The 20,540-nt window shown below is 37.2% G+C and overlaps 3 protein-coding genes across 3 annotated transcripts; 1 reads left to right on the top strand and 2 right to left on the bottom strand.

The window, feature by feature from the left end:
- Window positions 1-942: 942 nt before the first annotated feature.
- Window positions 943-1,437, bottom strand: LOC111366931. Its single transcript, XM_022987613.1, has one exon. It carries the CDS (start codon window positions 1,435-1,437, stop codon window positions 943-945), a length of 495 nt encoding a protein of 164 aa, XP_022843381.1.
- Window positions 1,438-11,306: 9,869 nt separating this feature from the next.
- On the top strand, window positions 11,307-14,438 carry LOC111367983 (probable xyloglucan 6-xylosyltransferase 5). Its single transcript, XM_022989141.1, has 2 exons — window positions 11,307-13,071; window positions 14,063-14,438. Exon 1 carries the CDS (start codon window positions 11,673-11,675, stop codon window positions 13,038-13,040), a length of 1,368 nt encoding a protein of 455 aa, XP_022844909.1. The 5' UTR covers window positions 11,307-11,672; the 3' UTR covers window positions 13,041-13,071; window positions 14,063-14,438.
- Window positions 14,439-14,756: 318 nt separating this feature from the next.
- On the bottom strand, window positions 14,757-17,545 carry LOC111366930. Its single transcript, XM_022987612.1, has 3 exons — window positions 17,426-17,545; window positions 15,286-16,113; window positions 14,757-15,188 (listed from the first exon to the last, which is right to left on the bottom strand). Exons 1-3 carry the CDS (start codon window positions 17,543-17,545, stop codon window positions 15,102-15,104), a joined length of 1,035 nt encoding a protein of 344 aa, XP_022843380.1. The 3' UTR covers window positions 14,757-15,101.
- Window positions 17,546-20,540: the final 2,995 nt, after the last annotated feature.

Below are 20,540 nucleotides of genomic sequence, written 5' to 3'. Positions count from 1 at the left end.
TTTTGCTCGAGTTGACCTTGTGTCAGGCATGAATGATTGGGGTCGTACACATACATCGTGGAGTCGGCGAATACGATTTCCACTGCAATGTAGTGATGATTCACACATATTGGTATGTACATATGCGTACAGCCCTCCCATGGCTTTTCTCCGACACTCGGCCACATCCCTATAACCCATTCCATCATATATTTCGGCACCGTGTACTCGTTACCCATAGTTTGGAACGACTGGTACTCAATTTCAACAACACAGATGAACTCGGTGTTCAATATGAGTCTGCCATGAATGTTGAACGATTTTGGATGTCTTTCAGCTCGATCTCGTAGCAAATCCATGGTCAAGTCGATGTGCTACATCAAGAAACACCAATAAAGAAAGGAGTTAATCTATGAATTTCATTCAAAAATTTGATTTTGAACATACATAATAAATAACAATATTTTCATTTCGGTTACATCTTCGGCGAGCCAAGCCCCCGAAGTGGTGATATCGTGGAACCACTTGTAAGCATTTGAGATCGTCTTCTCAGCAATCGTGCGGCTGGCCCTGAAAAAATAAGAACAGAATTTTTAGTTACAAGAAGTATACATGTGTCAGTGTCTGCATACTATACTAATTCTATAAAATACAAAACTTACCCAGGCTTCAGTGCTCTCTACTCCGTCTCAAATGCTTTTCACTTGGCGTGGTCCACCTCCTTGAATAAATTCGGGTGCGTCCCGTCGACGAACCTTCTCCTCTTCGCCTCCGCGGTAAAGGGAGAAACGACGTACTGTGATGACACCCTCAACCTCTTGCCGACCACCCGCTCCAGCACGTCAACAGTCATCGTCCTCTCCTCATGCGTTTCAAGAATCTCCATCTCCCCGGCCATCGGGACGACCCCCTCGCTCGCTATCGAGATCACCTCCTCCGACATAAAGACCACGTCCGGTGAGACTATCGTCTTCTCGGGTACCACCTCCACCTCTGGTACCCTCTGCTCCTCCGGTGCCCTCTCGGCATCCCCTGCACGGGTACCACCTCCACCTCCACCTCCGGAACCCTCTTCTCCTCCGGTACCCCCTCGACGTCCTCAGGTATCCCCTGCAGGGACACCCCCACCTCCTCGGGTATCCCCTCTGCCTCGGGTGACGTCATCTCGGGTACCACCTCCACCTCTGGTACCCTCTCCTCCTCGGGTACCCCCACATCCTCAGGTATCTCCTGCACGGGCACTCCCTCCACCACAGGTATCCTCTCTCGCTCCTCTATCCCGATCGTGTCATTTAAAAACGAATGAAATGCAGCAACTGATGGCCACAATGAGTCAACATACCCCATCTGACCCGCCTCCCCTCTGATAACCATCGACCCCTCCGTCACTTCCTCCGTCCCGATAGCCGTCAGTCCCTCCGTCCCCATAGTGACCTGTCCCTCCGCTAGCTCCTCCATCTCGATAATCGCCCGTCCCACGCAGGCCTACTATGTCATCTCATATCGCTGCAACCTCAGCATGAAAGTCTCCTAACCCAGCTTGTAACATCACGACATCATATCGTAACTGTGCCATGTCCCCGAACTCAGCTCGTAGTGTCACGACATTATCCCGTAACTTTGCCATGTCTCCTCTCATCTCCATCAGGAGTTCGAACAAATCAATCGTCGAAGCACGAGGACTAGGTGTAGAAGGTGATACTGGACGGCCCTCCTGAAAAAATAACTATTACAAATGAATAACCTAACAAATAAATTAAAATGACAATGGAAGAATTATTTTTAAGTAACACACTCTATTTCGATCAACACTGGACTTAGGCATTTGAACCTCTGGCGTAGCCGGACGTGATTTTCTCAGCGGAGGTGACATCCTTGCTGGACGTGATCTCCTCGGTGGAGGTGACATCCTCGATGGAGGTAGTATTGAACGATCCTCCTGAAAAAATAAATATTACAAGTGAAGCACTTAATTACAAGATCAAAGCGATATTCAACAAATCCTGCACAGTAACATACCCTATCTCGATCCGTCCTGGACTAAGGCATCTGATCGTCGCGCAGTCCGAAGAGGCAATCCGCAAATATAAAACTGACTCTCCTCCTCGATCGACGGTGCCAATTCAGTGAGAACTTCAAGCTGTCATTTTGATATGTCACAGTTAATAACTATGTATTGAGATTGTAAAAGGACGTACAACATAAATAGCAATTGTATAATACGTACCTCAGGATTGTCGAGGAGAGCCAATAACTGTCTGGCAAGCGGCTTGTCTTGTACTCGCCAGTGATGCATCCGAGGACAGCATGTCTCTCCTCTCCTCGCATACCGACTGGCCAAGATGGGGACAGTCTCGTATACCCATATTTGAAGCAATTACAATTATTATGTATAGAATTCAATAAAAAAAAATGTAGGTAATTCGTTAACTTAAACATATACCTGCAGCGCCAATGACAGTCCATATGCATCGTACTTGTGCTTGGGCTTATCCCTCTTTGGCATCGAAAATCCCCTCCTAAACACGCGTAATGTATCAAGAAAATATCTCCGGCCCCATGAGTAGTTGTTGAAGGCATCAATATTATCAACAACCTCCAAATGGAAAATGTCAATCGATGTCTTCTTGTGATGACACTGGAGTACGCTCTCGATGATAAGCACTAAGCCCAACTTCAGCCTATCAGACATCTAATCACATCTCCTTAATGCATCTCCCAACTGCGCTAGAGTAACCGTCGTCTGTCCATAAAAATATTCATTCAACAGCCTCCTGTTCCTCGGTACACAGGTCCTCGCCTTTGCTTTGTCCGTACATCGCAGTCCAGTGACGATGACAAACTCAAATATGGAGAACGTGGCTATCTTGCCCCCAAGATAAAAATGGAGGGCGTCTCCGTCAACTGGCTTCAGCAACCGACATAGCAGGGCATCGAGCAGCTGTCCAGACCACTGTACATCACGCAACGAATACAATAGCTATAAACATGATCGATGTAATATGTCCGCGTGATTGTCATCCAGCAAATCTAATACCAAAGCGAAGTTGGTAAAGTTATAATTTGACGTAACTTTACTAGGGATCTGTCTGACAGCGTCGTCCAGATGATATTTCATCATGCAAAATTTCAAATATTAGAACCCTGTGCAAATGATGTTCGATAAACAAAAAAATTTGTTAATAGGTAATTGATAAACAAAAATATTACAAAAGTATACTAACACACTGCTACTGTATGCAATAACCAACCGATAACGGAATAAAGAAAATGAACGTAAATTACTATTTTCCATATACTTAATTTGCTAATTTGATCGTTTCTTTTAGTATTTTAATTGCTTATTTTAATTATTTTTCTAACACTTAATTTACTTTTTCATTTTTAATTAATGTTTAAACACTTATTTTAATTCTTTACGCATATTGCTTATTTCATATTTACAAATTTATTTTAATTGCTTCGTAAAAAATTAATTTGATTAACATTTTCATTTCCTAATTTAATTATTTATTTTTATTATTTTACAAATGTTTATATATTTATTTAAATTCTTTATGCATATTACTTAATTAACACGTAATTAATTATTTTAATAACACTTGTTTTGATCGTTTATTTTAATATTTTAATTATTTTTCTAACACTTAATTTACTTTTTTCATTTTTAATGAATTTTTAAAACTTATTTTAATTATTTACGCATAATGCTCATTTCATATTTACAAATTTATTTTAATTTCTTTGCAAAAAATTATTTTTTTGCTATTTTAATTTTCAAATTTAATTGCTTATTTTTATTATTTTACAAATGTTTAAATATTTATTTAAATTCTTTATATATATTACTTATTTAATATTATATTATTTCTTTTAATTATTTTACTATTACTTAATATAAAATAATTAATTAATCTAAATTAGCAACTAATAAATATTTTGATAAATAATAAAACATTTATATCTTACATTTCCAATAAATAATTTTAAATACATAATATACATTCAAATTCAAATTAAGCAATTCGAATAAATAATTACATATTAGAGAACACAATATAAGCAACTAATAATTATTTAATTAACTTCAATAGTTACGAAAATTAAAAAAAATTTAGGCTCGCGGCCCAAAATAACGGGCGGCCCAGGTGCCCAATCAACTGGGACTTGGCGCCCAGATGGTCTGGGCGATCCGGACGGCGTGCCCAGCCAGCCCCTGTTGTTTTTTGCCCTGGAGATCGTCGGAAAACTTCATTTCCGGCGATCTCCACTCCATTTTTCCCTTCCCAAACAATATTCTTACCCAAATTCCACATTTACACGAGGATTTCTCAACACATATATATAAAATCATGCTTTTTTCCAAAAATAAAAATAAAAACATGATTTTTTTTTTGGGTACAAAAATCTTACCTTCTTCAGAGAGAAATGACCAACTGGGTCTCCTGTTTTTCCTTTTTTGTCAGTGATTGGGTCGACAGTGCTACAGTACTTTTCCACTCTCCTTAACTGGCTTCTGCTTCTTATTCGAAAGGTAAGGGTAAAATTGGGTTTCTCTTGATTTTTGTTGGTTTTCAAAGTTTTAAATATTTTTGCTTTTTTTTTAACTGGTCAAAGGCCTCTTTGGAAAAATGGCCGGGTCAACCGGCTGTTGACCACTATTTCCTTTATCAATGAAGAGTACGAGTCAATTATACAAAATAATACTTGGATTTTATGTGATGTTACCTCAAGGTAGTAAAATAATACGATGTAAATGGGCATTTAAAAAGAAGTTGAAACCTAATAGAAGTATGGATAAATATAAAGCGAAGTTAGTAGTTAAAAGATTTACCCAAAAAGATTGAGTTGATTATTTTGATACATATTCTCCTGTTGTTGGAATAACTACTATTAAAACATTGTCAGCATTAAGTAGTATTCATATATTGATCATTCATCAAAAGGACGTTAAGACATCATTTTTAATGGTGATTTGAATGAAAAAATATATATGTAACAACCAGAAGGATTTAAAGTCAAAGGACAGAAACATAGAGTATGTAAATTAATGAAGTCTTTATATGGATTAAAACAAGCTAATAAACAGTGGCATGAGAAGTTTAATAGAGTTATACTAAATTATGGATTTAAAATTAATACACATGACAAGTGTGTATATTGCAAAGAAGATAACAACGAGCATGTGATACTTTATTTATATGTAGATGACATATTAATATTTGGGACAAATTTAGGATTTGTTAGTGATGTAAAGAGTTATTTGTCAAAGAATGTTGAAATGAAAGATTTGGGAAAAACTCATGTAATTCTGGGAATGAAGTTAAGGAAAAAACATCTGAAGGAATTTCACTAAATCAGTCTAATTCTATTAAAAAAATGTTGGAAAATTTTGGACATTATGACAATAAACCAGTTTCCACTTCATATGATTCAAATATACATTTGAAGAAGAATTTAGGTGAACCAATTTCGCAATTTGAATATTTTCAAATTATTGGATCTTTATTGTACATAGAAAATAGGACAAGACATGATATAACCTTTGCTATTGGGAGACTTAGTAGATATACTAACAATCCATATAAAGAACATTGGAACGCTCTGAAGAGAGTACTTAAATATCTCCGAGGTACATTAGATTATTCTATAAACCATAAAAACTTTCCAAATGTTATTGAAGGATATAGCGATGCAAACTGAATAGCTGATAATTTAGATATTAAGTTTACCACTTGATATATATTTATGCTAGGTGGTACGACCATATCTTGGGGTTCAAAAAGATAAAAGATTATCTCTAGGAGTACTTTAGAGTCATAATTAATAGCATTAGATACAACATGTACTAATGCTGAGTGGTTTAGAGGTTTATTATTAGATATACCATTAATAAGTAAGTCAATTCCAACTATTTTAATACATTGTGACTGTAAAGTAGTAATAGAGCTTGTAAATCAATCTCACTCAAATAAGAAGATGAATAGGCATATTCAAGCAAGATTTAAGTCAATTAAGGCCTTACTTAAGAGAAATGTGATTTCTCTCAATTTCGTAAGATCTGGAAAGAATTTATCAGATAACTTAATCAAAGCTTTATCTAAAAAGGGCGTTAATGAATCATCGAGTGGATGGGCTTAAGCCCGTAAGGGAGTCACCTCCGGAAGTAAACCAACATTTGTGATTGAAAATCCCATGAAGAATGTTTAATGTGATAGAAACAACCCGCACTGCGTGACTCATAATAGCACTATATTTTGTGCTCATTCCTATGGTGATAATGCTATGCTTGTGATGTTAGGAAGGGTTTAACCCTAAATGAGTACTGATTCGAGAATTCTCGCTAGGTGTGGGTCACACGCATTCTTGGAGGACTCATCTATATAAGAGTTGTCATGAGACCGTGACTATGGGATTGGGCTATTTCTCAGAGACTTTTACTAGAATCAAGATAAGAGCGTATGCCCATTAATAGCGCTACCTGCTATGAACTGATCCTAAATTGATATTGTGTGTGGAGCAATTGAAATTTGGTTAAAGTGACATAATTCAAGGTTTAGTCCATTATGGCTCCTTCAAATGAAAATTGTTATCATTAAGTGAGGTTCAAGTCCAAAAGACACCTACACCCATTACACAATATAATATTATCACTATATACATATATATAATTATTTTGAAAGTTTTAAAACTTGTGGGGGATTGTTGGAAAATAAGTTATAAAACTTTCAATATGATCTTAAAATTTCAGTTTTCATTTTTTTAAAATCAAGTTTTCAATTTTAGTTTTTTTATTTTTCAGTTTTGTTTTAATTTTAGATTCAATATAAAATATTAAAACCAATTATTATATTGTAACCTATGTTGAATTTTATTAATTTTCATTATGAGATGGTTGAATTTTCTACTATAAAAAGGTGTGAATTTCACATTCTTTGACCCACACACAAAAAAAAAAAAAAAAAGTAAAAACAAAAATCATCTCTAGTCTTTTCATACCACACTCTAGTCATTTTATTATCTTCTATAAACTTTAGAAATTGATAAAGACTTGTTCTTTCTCTCCCTGTGGTAGTGTCCATAGGAGGAGAATTGGTTGCGATCTATAAGGGTTTTATCTTGAAATCGTGCAGTGCTGAAAGTACTCGTACGAAGGGGAGGCCACACAACTTTAAGACAGTGGTTATCGTTACTCTCTTAAGCCAACTTTCCTAACTCTATTCTCATATTTATTTTATTTGATTCATGTTTATAATTGATAGTTAATTGCACAAATCACGTTAATTTTACAACAGAAACTAATTTGTCTCATTTGAGTTCACCACTTCACCTTATTTGAAATTCTTAACCTTTACAATTCTGATCAATAAAAAATCCATGAAACGCTACATCGTTACGAAGAGCATTAGTCATTCTTCAAGGAAATCTTGCTAGCGGCAGTTGTCTTGTAGAGGTAAAGTTATGACGTGCTTTGTCGCCCCTTTCGGAGATCCTGTTCGTACATTGTAAAGGGAGGTTTACAGGGAGGAGAACCGCATTCCAAATGTCCGGCCCAAGTGTGTATAAGTTGTGATCGCATCCGAATTTACCTGGGGACGAACCAGGGGGAAGACTGCCACTCCTCAAGATTATCAGGCGAAATTTGGACACCTGAGTTATTGTTGACACACAAAAAGTTCAGCCCAAGTCGAATAGCCCAAGGAATGAAGCTCAATTGGAAGATCCCCAAAATCAAATAGCCCAAAGAACGACCCAATCAGGTAATGCAGGATAAAGGCCCAAATAGGGAAGCCCATGAACGCGGTAATACCATCGTCCAAAGTTACAAGTCGCTCAAGAGTTGAGCGAATGGATTGCCATGCAGTCGCCCAGAACTGTGCCCCTGTTCTCTTCCAAACCTTCGAGTCGCCCAGGATCTTAGCAAACGTAAGATGTTATGGTTACTCAAAGGTGCGGTAAATGAAGCAGTTATTGAGTAGCCCTATCACGTTCCACGATTCAAGGAATTCAATTGAAGATGGTTGAATGACAAAAAGTAACGGCAGCAGTTAGAGAAGGCAGTTCCATGACAAGTTGGCCACTACGAGGAAAGTGGACAGTTATAGAGCGATCAAGCAGTTTTTAAGCGGTTGATCACGAAGAGATCATCCAGGGAGTATAAAAGGAAGAAAAGACATAGAGCAAAGGACCCCGAATCAAACACTCTCAAACAGAGAATATGTAACTTTCAATTTTTTAGTTTAGATTTAAACACTTCTTTTCAGTAACTCGTGTGCTTGCGCCCCTTGGAGGCATTCTGCTTTTATTTTCCAATTGTAAAGTCATCGCCAATAAAAACACCCCTTTTTGGGACTTTGTCTCAAGAGGTTTGTCTCTTACACAATCATCTGATCTCTTTTTAATTGTTAGCGACTAACCCGCGCGAAAAGTTATAAAAAAAAAAGTTATAAAAATTATACATGATCACAATTCGACGGGTTCTGGACAATATCCAAATTTTCTCCAAAACCCACCTAATATTCCAATTCGAATTAGTATGAATGAACGAAACTTTTCTAGATTTCACTAACGAAAATAAATTCAAGAGGAACAGAAAAGAGGAAAATAAAAGAAACTTCAAGTGAGATAATAAATGAACGCAGTAGACTTAGGCAAAAAGAAATGAATTTATCTAGGTTGAGTCAATCCCAATTGAAATTCTTAGCTCTTGTTTGAGTTCCATTTTTTTTTTTGAAACTCATTGTCAACCGTACATTCTTTTATAAAATAATTTTACAGTAAACTTAAAACTTTTCCCTTTTTCTTAATCAAATATTCTTTAAAAAAAATCACTATTTCAAAACACATTTTCCCAGAAAATGGTGCTCAAATATGGACTTGATCCTACCATTTTGATCAATAAGATGCCCGTGAAACATGGAACCATTTTTAAATAGAATATTGTCATTTGCAGTCACTCATTATCGTAGATGCCCTACAATAAGTGCATTTTTACATACTTATTCGGCCACAAAACATGGCTAATTGTTGATTAAAGCATTTGAATTATAGCTTAACTTTATCCAATTTCATTTTGCAGGACTACATTGGTGGATACGACGAAATTCAAAAAAAATGTGAAAAATGGCCAAAATGAAAGTTCAGGAACCAAAGTGCAAATAATCGAAAGATGAAATGAAGGCATAAACAAAGATGTTGAATGATCAATGACTAATTGGTTGAAGATTTGAAGTATCGGGAGAAAAGAGAATGAGAGAAGAAGTCAAAACACACGAGATTGCAAATAGAGGATCAAAACGACATGTTTGAAAGATGGTCCTCACCATGCGGTCACATGGTGGAAGACAGAGAAGCAAGAGGGCCATTTCACTAAACCATGCAATCCCATGATTGATTTTTGTCGTTAGATTCTCAGTTTCTGTTTCTACTTCAAACTCATATGGAAACAAGTCGCGGGAAAGATATAAAAGCCCTAAAGCCATCAATTGAAAGGGGAAATGCGTGGAAGACACAAGAACACATATTGAAGGAAATTTTGAGCCACAAAACACGAGGAAAAACACGAAGATCGACGGGATTACGCGAAGATTCAAGTAGAATATTAACCTGGTGATGTCGTATCTTAAATTTTCTTTGTGTTTTATTTCTTTCTTCATGTTAGGCTAGGAATTTATGTACTAGGAGAATAATGAACCTTGTAATGTAAACTTTTGATTTCTAGTTTTACAATATTGGCAAAAGAACAGTTTTTTGAATTTTAAATAGTTTATATGCAATTAAATTCTTACATGATTATGTGCACGTGATTATGTGAGTTTGGTAGCTTTTTTCATGCATTCAAGAGAAGGGAAATATGTTCGACAAGGTATAAACCATCTTAGGGTTCGATAGGGCCTAGGGGATAGAGATATATCGCTATACCCTGCGTGAATTTCTAAATGTTCACAAAACCTCATGTATTCTTATATGTTCGTATCCGTCATAGAAACATAATAGGGTCATGTATGATAGTAGGTTCAACATTACTCGAGAGAGATTGTTGGATAGGATAGGAACATTGATTCTTCAAAGCTTTAAGCATGTTGTCAATTTATAGAACTAGGGTGAAAGAGATCGTTGCATGGGGATTCACAATCCTAGTGCACTGTTCATTAATTAAATTTAACAAACTTGTAATTCAAACATCACTTTGCATTCTAATTTCATTTAATTCATTAACAGGTGCATACATAATCTAGTTTATATATAGTCAAGTTACGAATACCACGTTTGACAATTTTGTTTCGGTTAAGGTCTAGATAGGTAAAATTAAGCTAACTCAAACTCTCTGAGACGACATTCGGAACTCTTCATTTCACTTTATTACTTGTTATGAACCATACACCTACAAAATTTAAATCGAAATAATAATTTCCTGAACACCTTACGTGGCATACATGTGATGATTATTAATTTATTATATAGGTAATAAAAACTATCATATTAATGTATCAAATCACTAATCGTCATATGTATGTCACATATGAAGACTAGGGTGATAAGCGATTGCAAATAACATTATTCTTTTAAATTAGACTAAAACTCATTCTTCAATGTGATCTTGTTAGCGAATCAAATTTTCAATATGCAACCACGATACAACACAACCATTGTCCAAGTCCACCAATTTTTCTTCAAAAGTACCAAATCCAATCCAAACCCGGCCATAACGCAAATTACAAATTTATCCACTTGATAGATATGATCACTACATGTGTACATGTACGAATTTATCCACTTAATAAAGTCGTGGAGAGTCATGAATACTATTCAAATCAAGCAAGTATGAATACGCTATTTTCTCTAAATTGTGTTGCCGAAAATGAATTTCAAGAAAAGAAAGAAACAAGAAAAAAGTAGTAAAAAGTAAGAGGCCTGCTATATGTCCAGGGCCACCTCGTCTATCCAGAATTCATGTAGCCCTAGACAAGTAGTGTTTTTCAAAGAATAACGTTATCAAGCATCAGTTTAGGTAATTATTTTTTATAGATCCAATTAAATGAATCATTTAAATTTGTAAATTAAATAAATGTCATCTAATTGTCACGTTAGACGTCGTGCAATTGATTGAGCCCCCGTTTGGCTCACACTTTTTTTTTTTTTTTCAAATTTTGATATTTGGAATAGTGTTTTTTTTAAGGATGTGTGATTGAAAAAGAATGAAATATTTTCGATTTACGTGTAATATTATTTTAAGTAATATTGTGTGATTGTAAATAAGAGATAAAAAAAATAAAAATGAAAAAGAACGGAGGCCAAACTGGCTTAATAACATTGCTCAAAAGTAAGACCTAGAAAAACATGAAAAACCTCAAAACAGCTTGAACATGGCTTGAGCTGTACGCGTTAAATCCAGCCCGTGTACAGCGGGATTTGCATTACAAAATTTCACCTTCACTCCATCAAAATTGATAAACAATATGGATGAATCAGACATAAGAAAAAACACAATTCAAGTCGGTGCTGTTTATATACTTGTTCTTCACTTTCTCTCTAAATAGACATCCCCATTCTTCTCTCTATTATATACACACAAATGCATACACAGGCAAATCTACACTAGGTGGGTACTGGGCAGTAGCCATATTTGATAGATAAATTAAGGGTTGAACTCAAAAACCCATATACACAATATACAGAGGCTTTTTTAATTGATGGGTTCGGAAAGTACGTTTACTCCTCAAAAGAGAGCATCCGGCGGGCTGCCGACAACCGTTTCCGCCAACGGAGTTCGTGGACGCGCCGCCTCTGTAATCCCCCGTGGCCGGCAGATCCAGAAGACTTTTAACAACATCAAGATAACAATCCTCTGTGGATTTGTAACAATCCTCGTACTGCGTGGTACAATAGGGCTTGGAAGCCTCGTTTCCTCCGAGGCGGACGTTGAGAACCAGCACTTAATTGAAGAGACGAACCGGATCCTGGCCGAGATCCGGTCTGATAAGGACCCAACAGACCCGGATGACCCAACTGAAGAATTCTTGAACCCTAATGTTACTTATACTCTTGGGCCTAGAATTAATACATGGGATGAAGACCGGAAGGTATGGCTTCAGAAAAACCCTCAATTCCCCAATTATGTTAATGGCAAACCCCGGATCTTACTTGTTACTGGCTCTCCCCCAAACCCTTGTGATAATGCTATAGGAGATCATTACTTATTGAAGGCTATTAAGAATAAGATTGATTACTGTAGAATTCACGGGATAGAAACTGTGTATAATATGGCCCATTTGGATATGGAAATGGCGGGGTATTGGGCGAAGTTGCCGTTGATAAGGAGGCTAATGTTATCTCATCCTGAAGTTGAGTGGATTTGGTGGATGGATAGTGATGCTCTGTTTACTGATATGGTTTTTGAGATACCTGTTTCGAAGTACAATGATTACAATATGGTTATCCACGGGTACCCCGATTTGTTGTTTGATCAGAAGTCATGGATCGCATTGAACACAGGTAGTTTCTTGTTCAGGAATTGTCAGTGGTCTTTGGATTTGTTGGATACTTGGGCGCCAATGGGACCAAAAGGTCCAATTCGAGAGGAAGCCGGAAAGATATTGACTGCAAATTTGAAGGGTCGGCCAGCATTTGAGGCTGACGATCAGTCTGCATTGATATACTTGCTGATTTCTCAGAAGGATCAGTGGATGGACAAGGTTTTTGTTGAGAATTCGTATTATTTGCATGGATATTGGGCAGGTTTGGTGGATCGGTACGAGGAGATGATTGAGAAGTATCATCCAGGTTTGGGCGATGAGAGGTGGCCATTTGTGACACATTTTGTAGGTTGTAAGCCTTGTGGAAGCTATGGAGATTATCCGGTCGAGAGGTGCTTGAAGAGTATGGAAAGGGCTTTCAACTTTGCGGATAATCAAGTGCTGAACTTGTATGGGTTTAGGCATAGAGGCTTGGTGAGCCCCAATATTAAGAGGATCCGGAATGAGACTGTTACTCCTTTGGTGAATGTAGATCAGTTTGATATTCGGCATTCAGTGCATCCGAGCAGTGGATCTAGGAGCTAGCTACTATACTGTCTTCAGTGAGCAACACTGTGTATGTATTGCAATTTCCAGTTTCAAATTTGGTCTTTGGTAGACTATAATTTTGGTAACTGCTGCATGGCTATATACAATTAATTAAACTGAACTCATAATGTGTTGCTATTTTATCTGACATTATCATCATGGTACTCTGATTATCAACAATACTATGCATTTCTTTGTAAAGCATGCTGCTATATCACAAGAACTTGCATTATATGGATTTGGGATAAAAATAATTTACCTTCTAATCTAGTGTTAAATACCTATCACAAAAGAGTATACTACTTTGCAGTTGTGGGAAGTAGGTACTGTTTTCATTTGGTTAGATTTACTCTTTCACTCTTGCCCTTGCTATTCATTGTACATTGAAAATTGCATATAATTTTTAAATTTTTGGGGATAATGGGATATAAGGCTGAAGCCTTGAATGTGATAGAGCTTGATTTTATTAGATATCCGAGTATGAGATCTATTTGTGCAGTGGTTGTGTTGGTTCATTTGAATTTGAGGTTGAATTTGCGTGGGTAGCTACAATAGTTGTTGAAGAGACACAGTTCGAGAGTGAGATTGGCAGCTGTGTTTGTATTTATTTACCTGGGAGTGGCTGAAAAGGAAAAGTTTGTCGTTTATGAATTATATCGATTTGTTCAATAGTCTACAACCTTAGAACAATTCCCTCCATCTCCTTTAATCCAATACTGTAGAGGAAAATAAAGGAAGTACTCCAGATACAAAGTATGGAAAGGTGTCTATAATCTCCCCTCCCAAAGTCAGAGTAGCTACATGGGGAAGTAAAATTAATCCTTGTTCATACATAGGCTTCTCTGGTATGAAATGAACCAAACTCATGTGTCCTACTCACACTCGCCTTAGACCTATAAAGGCATCCTCCCTTCTCGACTGTAATGCTGTTATGTTATTGTTTGATAAATCATGGTCGATTAATAATTTGTTGATCGATGATTTGCATTCTGCCTTAATTGCATGTATTGTTTTTGCAGTACCCAGTTAATTTCAGATGAGCGATCAAGAATCATCAGCTCAAGATTGTACGATGATCATGTTCTGAAGCGTCACAGGTTGTTATAATATTTATGTAAAGCCGTAGAGACATGGACAGGAACTCTCTTACTTTTTCACAAGGTTATTCAAAGTGGAACATTTTCTTTTCTTAATTTTTGGTTCTTTATCAGTTCAGTCAGCTTAAATTAAGACAGGTCGATAATTCTTATCTTTTTCTGGAGGACTGGCTTGGAAAAACATTTCAGAGATTGAGTGGGTTGGAGGATTGTAATGAAATAACATACAAAAGCTACAGATGTAAGCAAAATTGTGTTATGTTAAATGCTTGATTTAAGTTATGAATTCAAAACACTAGACCGGCTGCAGAATTTTATAGTTTCAAAAACTCGTTGATATTGACATTATGTATTTTTCCTTGTTTGGTATTGAATTTCAATTTTGGTGGAAAATTTTAGCATAGTCTATATCTTGATGAAACTCTTGGCACAGGACGATTGCCAGTACGTTAAACTGGATAAAACTAAAGAATAAAAAAAATTAAATTAAATTAAATCTTTAATTATTTTGAATGAGATGTGCCTTACATGTTTCTAGACATTACCATGGACATCTCACGATGAGAAGAGCTTTTAAAGAAAATTTAAGGTATCTTTACCAGACAAATCTTCTACAAAAAGTAAAAGCAAAAATCTTGTCAAACAAGTCCTAAATTATACGAGTCTTGAATAAAAATCTAGGCTATATCTAGGGAGCTCGAACAACATATAGAACTCGATTAGACAACACTATGTTACACACTCCTGCTTGGTCTCTAAAGAAGAATAGACATTTTCTGGTTACTAACATGGTTGTATGCCAGTAAGCATTCTGGCACTAATGTGGTAGATTCGACGAAATTTAGCCTATTATTTAATGACACCTAGACTGATGTTTTATCACCAATTCGCTAAAAAATATCACTCTTCTCCAAAATATAAAGAGCATGACCAAGGCCAATAGGTCAATGCATGGATTGGCTCAAGTGCTGGTGCTACTGGGAACTCTATGAAATGCTAGCAAAGCTTGATTCATCCCTGCAATTTGATCCAATAGGCGATTGATTTTCTGCAAAATGATGCAACAATTATCAATATCATAATGGGCTTATTTCACAAATTCGATGCGGGTTTTTCACAAACAGTTTGAAAGCGAAGAAAATTACCTCATCTTTCTCTTTGATAATGCGAATAAGCTGATTTGTACTATCTTCCTGGGCCCTCAATCTCCTCCTCTGCCGGAAATATAGAAACATTAGCAACATCGCCGCCACTGCGGCGGATCGAAAAGTCAACGCGGCCCTCATCGTCGAAGCCAAATTATTCCAGATAAGACTCATGCTATTATTCACTTTGGAACGCAGTATTTCAACCCATGAATCGAACCATAGAGAGATGTCACCTGCCGACCTAGCCTTGGGACTTCGTGACGAAAGAGATGCACTCGCTGCGCTGGAATCGGACGGAGAAAATGTGGCCGAGGAGTTTGAGTTTGAGTCTGAATCGGAATACGAATATGAATCGGACTCGGAATATTCATCATTGTACGGTGAAGATGTTATCGATGATTCGCCGTGAACTCGATGAGTATCTTTAGAAATCTGAAGGTTCTCGTGGTTGATTGGAGGGAAGATGATCGTTGGGTGCTTATTGTCGTCTCCGTAATCTCTGATGGCAACCATTGACCAGGGGGTGTGTTGTGGTGGTGGAACGGCGGACTTGGGGCGCCGGAACTGGATTTTCTCCTGTTCTATTAAACTGATGGAAAATGCTACCTTCGGCGAAGGCGGCGACTCCGTACTTTCTTCTTCATCAGCTATGGTTGAACCTGAATCCACCTCCACCATTTTTGTGAAACAATGGGACTGTTCAGAGTTATCGCTCTTGTTTCGGGAAAAGAGAGAGATTGGTAGTTGCGAAAGCGAAACGATGTCGTTTGACCTGTGACGTAGGCGTCTCAAAGTCGTATTCACCTGGGCTTGACGATAAAGGATCTGGACCCGCAATCGTCAAGCATTTGTGATCAAAATTGGGCCAAGGTCCACGCCAAGCATAGCCCTCTTTTTGTATGAGGACCAGGCCTGGTATGCCATAAAATCCATGACACGATATGGCCACAAGTGGAGCTGCCACTTCTATTTCTAGTTCGCGCTTACACTAAGTCACTGTTTGACCCTCAATTTTTAAAATTCATTATTTTTCAAATATATTTTTTATCACACATTTCGTGAGATCTACAATTTTATTAACTTTCCAATCAAACATTTTCATAACTTTTATCAAAATCTAATTTTTATTCAAAACCAAAATAGGGCTAAATATTTATGAAAAATTGACTCTACATAAAAAATTAAATATATTTCACTTTATAGTTCAATTTAATTTAGGGAAATTTACAAAAATGTCCTTTCTGTTGTAAAATGTCTAAATTACCCTTAATTTGACTTTTTTGGAGCATTTAATGCTCCTTCATGATTGTTTTTCAAAACAATTAATGTTGTAATTTGATTGTTTAATTTGTATATTATAATTGAATATATTAATATTATATTGTAAAATACGAATTTAATTAATAAAAAATGAATATAAAATCCTTAAAAACCCTAGTTAACATAAAAAACAAATTTCTTGTTAAACAAACCCTTATTTCATTCATCTTCTTCATCCATTTTCTTCTTGATTAAGAAGACATTATTTTATCCATCTTCTTCATCTATTTTGAAATGTCAGTTATTACGAATTGTTTATATTTTTATGTAATAGCTTACTCTTTTTAAAATATTAAAAACAACATGATAATCACTACTATTAATCATCATATTCTTATTTTATTAAATTTTTGAAGGAAAACATACCAAAAATATTTAGGGAAATGTGAAGTATTCCATATTTAATGAAGCATTCAGTCATTTATTTCTAAAAATAGGTTGTGATGTTGTAGTTGTAGTAGTTGAGAAATGATTATAACCATTACTACTACCAAACATATTCGAAACTTCTCGGCAGTTCCGATAGTTGAATTGTCGAACTTGACATTTCGAAACTGTCGAGATAGATAACTAAACTGTCGAATTGGATAGCTGAAAACACTTGACACCCTTCATTTGACCTCGTACTATTGCATAGGTTTAAATATTCGAACGTGTCACTTCCATGCTATTAGATAATCGACATATTGATTGCGCATAATTCTTTTTGTTGCAATCCCCACATTTTAGGTATGAACAATAATTTGAGATTTATCGTGTCGCATGGGGGAAAGTTCGTTCACATGAATGACGAATGGAAGTGGACTGTGGACAAAACCACTTCCATTTTAGTGCCGAGTAGTATTACACTACCCGGACTATTGTTACGATTGAACGGCAAACTTGGTGTTCTCGATCCACGCACAAAAATGGAATTGTAGTTCAAAGTTCCCAACATGAATATACCGCTGGCCGAAATACTTGAAGATGAAGACGTAAATTGGTACATATCAGTTCATAAGAAAACTGCTCTCCGCGTTACGACTTTGGAAATCGGCCTGCCAAGTGTTGAAATGGAGAGGGATACAAATTACAACCAATAATTGTTCACTGCAGCGGAAGATCACCAAACCGTACAGGACGACGAACTCAATCATCAGCACAATATCCCCAACAATAATGCAGCCGATACTCCAATTTTCGATGTTAGGACTGCACTATTAGATGAGATGTTCGACGACTCCTTACATGGTACAAATACTGGTAATATTGCTGACGTTGACGAAGAACTATTATTACATTCCAAAAGTCCGAATACATGCGACTGGATTTCCACTGTGAATACGTCAGATCTTATCGAAAGGCAAATATTTTTTACCAAGAAAGAATTGTACTCGAGAATTCGTCTACCTGCTTTGCGAGACAAGTTTCAATTTTAGGATAGCAGGTCAAGCCTAAAATTGTTAACCGTTGTATGCGCTGACGATAATTGCAAGTGGATGTTACGTGCTTCGAGTGTCAAGCAGTGTGCCATCTTCATGATCCACAAATTCAACAATATGCACACATGTTCCATATATTATCGTCGTAATGCACATTGACATGCCACTAGTTCCGTAATTGCTGTGCAGAATATGGGGAAATTAGAAAATCCGTACTGATCGTATGATCCTACCGCTATTGCATGTGACATGGAACGTGAGTTTGGAGTGAAAATTAGTTACCATCAATCACGTAGGGGAAATGTTTCTGCTTTACATATGTTACATGGTACATCGGGTGATAGTTTTCAAAAACTTTTTTCCTACTGTCACGTCCTAAGAGAGGGTAACCCAAGGACAGTAACACACATCGAAGTTGATTCTCGTAACAAGTTTCAATACTTTTTCCTAGCTTTCGGTGCAAGCATTTAGGGTTACGTGCACTACCCCAGGCCTGTTATTTGTGTTGACGACAGTCACTTGAAAGGTCCATACAAAGGTACTATTCTACTGGCAACTGCCCAGGACGCCAACAAACAGATTTATCCGTTAGCGTGGGGGATCGTTGATGCCGAAACGAATAGATCATGGATGTAGTTTTTATCAAATTTGAAAGATCTTATAGGTGACTCGGACGAATTGGTGTTTGTTTCCGACAGGAAAAATAGTATTGAAAACGTCATTGCCCACCTATTTCCTCGGGCTTACCACGGGTGCTATGTCTGGTATATGGAAAAGAATTTAATCTAGCGGTACAACAACGCAAGTTCGATATTTCTATTCAAAAGAGCCGCAAGAACTTACCGAATCGAAGAGTTTGAAAAACTTATGGAACAGTTTCGTAGGGTAAGTGCAAGAGCGTACGGATACTTGGAACGGGCAGATTTTTCATTTTGGTCACGGGCACTATATGTTGGCCGACGGTACAACATTTTGACCAACAACAACGCAGAATCTTTGAACTCAATATTGAGACATGCCCGTTCGTTACCGATCACGTGCTTCGTAGAACACATTCGGCATACTATGCAGAAGTGGTTTTATGAACATCGAGCCAGTGTAACTGCATATAGTACCGTACTGTCACCAAGGATGGAGAATGAGTTACGGACGACGGTCGAAGCAGGTACTAGGCCGCGAGTGCATGACTTGACAGATAACACAAGTTGGAATATCCAACGACATAGACATTGTAGACTTCTCCGAAAACACGTGCACTTGTCGTGAGTTCCAACTGAATCGTATGCCATGCGTTCACGCAACCCATGCTGCTTGCTTGAGAGATAAGTCATTGTACGATCTATGCTCACCGTATTACTCATTTGAATATTGGAAGGGTGCCTATAGAGAAGCTATATATCCCGTTGCGCGTGAAGTGGACTGGATTGTTCCAACCGAAATTATAGGTACTCCTATTATGCCTCCCAGTGTACATCGTCCTCCAGGTAGACCACCCACACAATGTAAGAGATTTAGACACGAGTGTACCACACGACTTAGGAAATGCACTCGCTGCGGTGGACTTGGTCATAACTGGACCACATGTTCGAATTCCACTGTACCACGTCCGATGTAAACAATATTTTGTACTTGAGTGGTTGAAGTTGTAAGTTAAGTGTTCCTCCGATGTCGTTTGTATATGAAAATGTAAATATTGTAATACTGTTTTCATTATCTTAGGCATAAACAATACTCTTTCTTATGTTCACAATTACAGTACGCAAATAGGCACAACGTACTGTATAACACCCTCGAACCAAAATACAATTTTGTTGTGCATAACATTGTTGCCATTGTTCACAAAGTAAATTGAATGTACGGAATAGGAAACGTTCAACCAAAATACATGTTTCATTTTATATGCATATTACGAACACATCATTTTTAGTGCATAACACTGTTGGCATTGTTCACAATGTACGTTGAATGTACACATGAGGGTGTGTTCGTTCACCCAAAATACATGTTATAATTCATATGCATATTACAGACACAGAAAATTTGCCAGTAAACCCGGACAGTTCAGCTGTCGTTCCAAACAGATGGTGCCTGCCATTCTCGACAGTTGTTCCACGGTCCGCTTAACAAAATACAAAATATACATAACATGCCAACGAGAGTTTCCTACATGCTACACAATTGGTACATACGTAACAAAATTCATCCCTTACAAAAAAAGACTATACATACATACGTAGAAACCCACACATGCTACAAAGCCGGACACTTCACTCGAAGCTAACACTCGAACCTTCTTCCCCACCGTCATTATCCAAATCATCTGAGCTGATGACAATTACCTCGGGCGATGGAACGCGACCCTGCCCTTCATCCTCGTGACGTTCAACTTCATCTGCAACCATAAATGGGACGACCCATTCAAGCACATTTCTCGGAGACTCACCTGCATCACTTGTAACTTCGTCCAGGTTCGGAAAGGAAATGACGGTGATGGCTCTCCTACCACCATTC

Source organism: Olea europaea, chromosome 18, assembly GCF_002742605.1.
Source record: "Olea europaea var. sylvestris chromosome 18, O_europaea_v1, whole genome shotgun sequence".
NCBI lineage: Eukaryota > Viridiplantae > Streptophyta > Magnoliopsida > Lamiales > Oleaceae > Olea > Olea europaea.
This window is presented reverse-complemented; position numbering and strand designations above follow the sequence as displayed.

Bases quoted from the DNA above. Each gene is read 5' to 3' on its own strand.
- LOC111366931 (XM_022987613.1), bottom strand. From the start codon at position 1,437: ATGGAGGAGCTAGCGGAGGGACAGGTCACTATGGGGACGGAGGGACTG.
- LOC111367983 (XM_022989141.1), top strand. From the start codon at position 11,673: ATGGGTTCGGAAAGTACGTTTACTCCTCAAAAGAGAGCATCCGGCGGG.
- LOC111366930 (XM_022987612.1), bottom strand. From the start codon at position 17,545: ATGTTGGGAACTTTGAACTACAATTCCATTTTTGTGCGTGGATCGAGA. The intron at 16,114-17,425 runs GTTTTGTCCACA...TTGCGGGTCCAG, and splicing joins TCGGCACTAAAATGGAAGTG to ATCCTTTATCGTCAAGCCCA. The intron at 15,189-15,285 runs GTAATTTTCTTC...ATCATTTTGCAG, and splicing joins TTATCAAAGAGAAAGATGAG to AAAATCAATCGCCTATTGGA.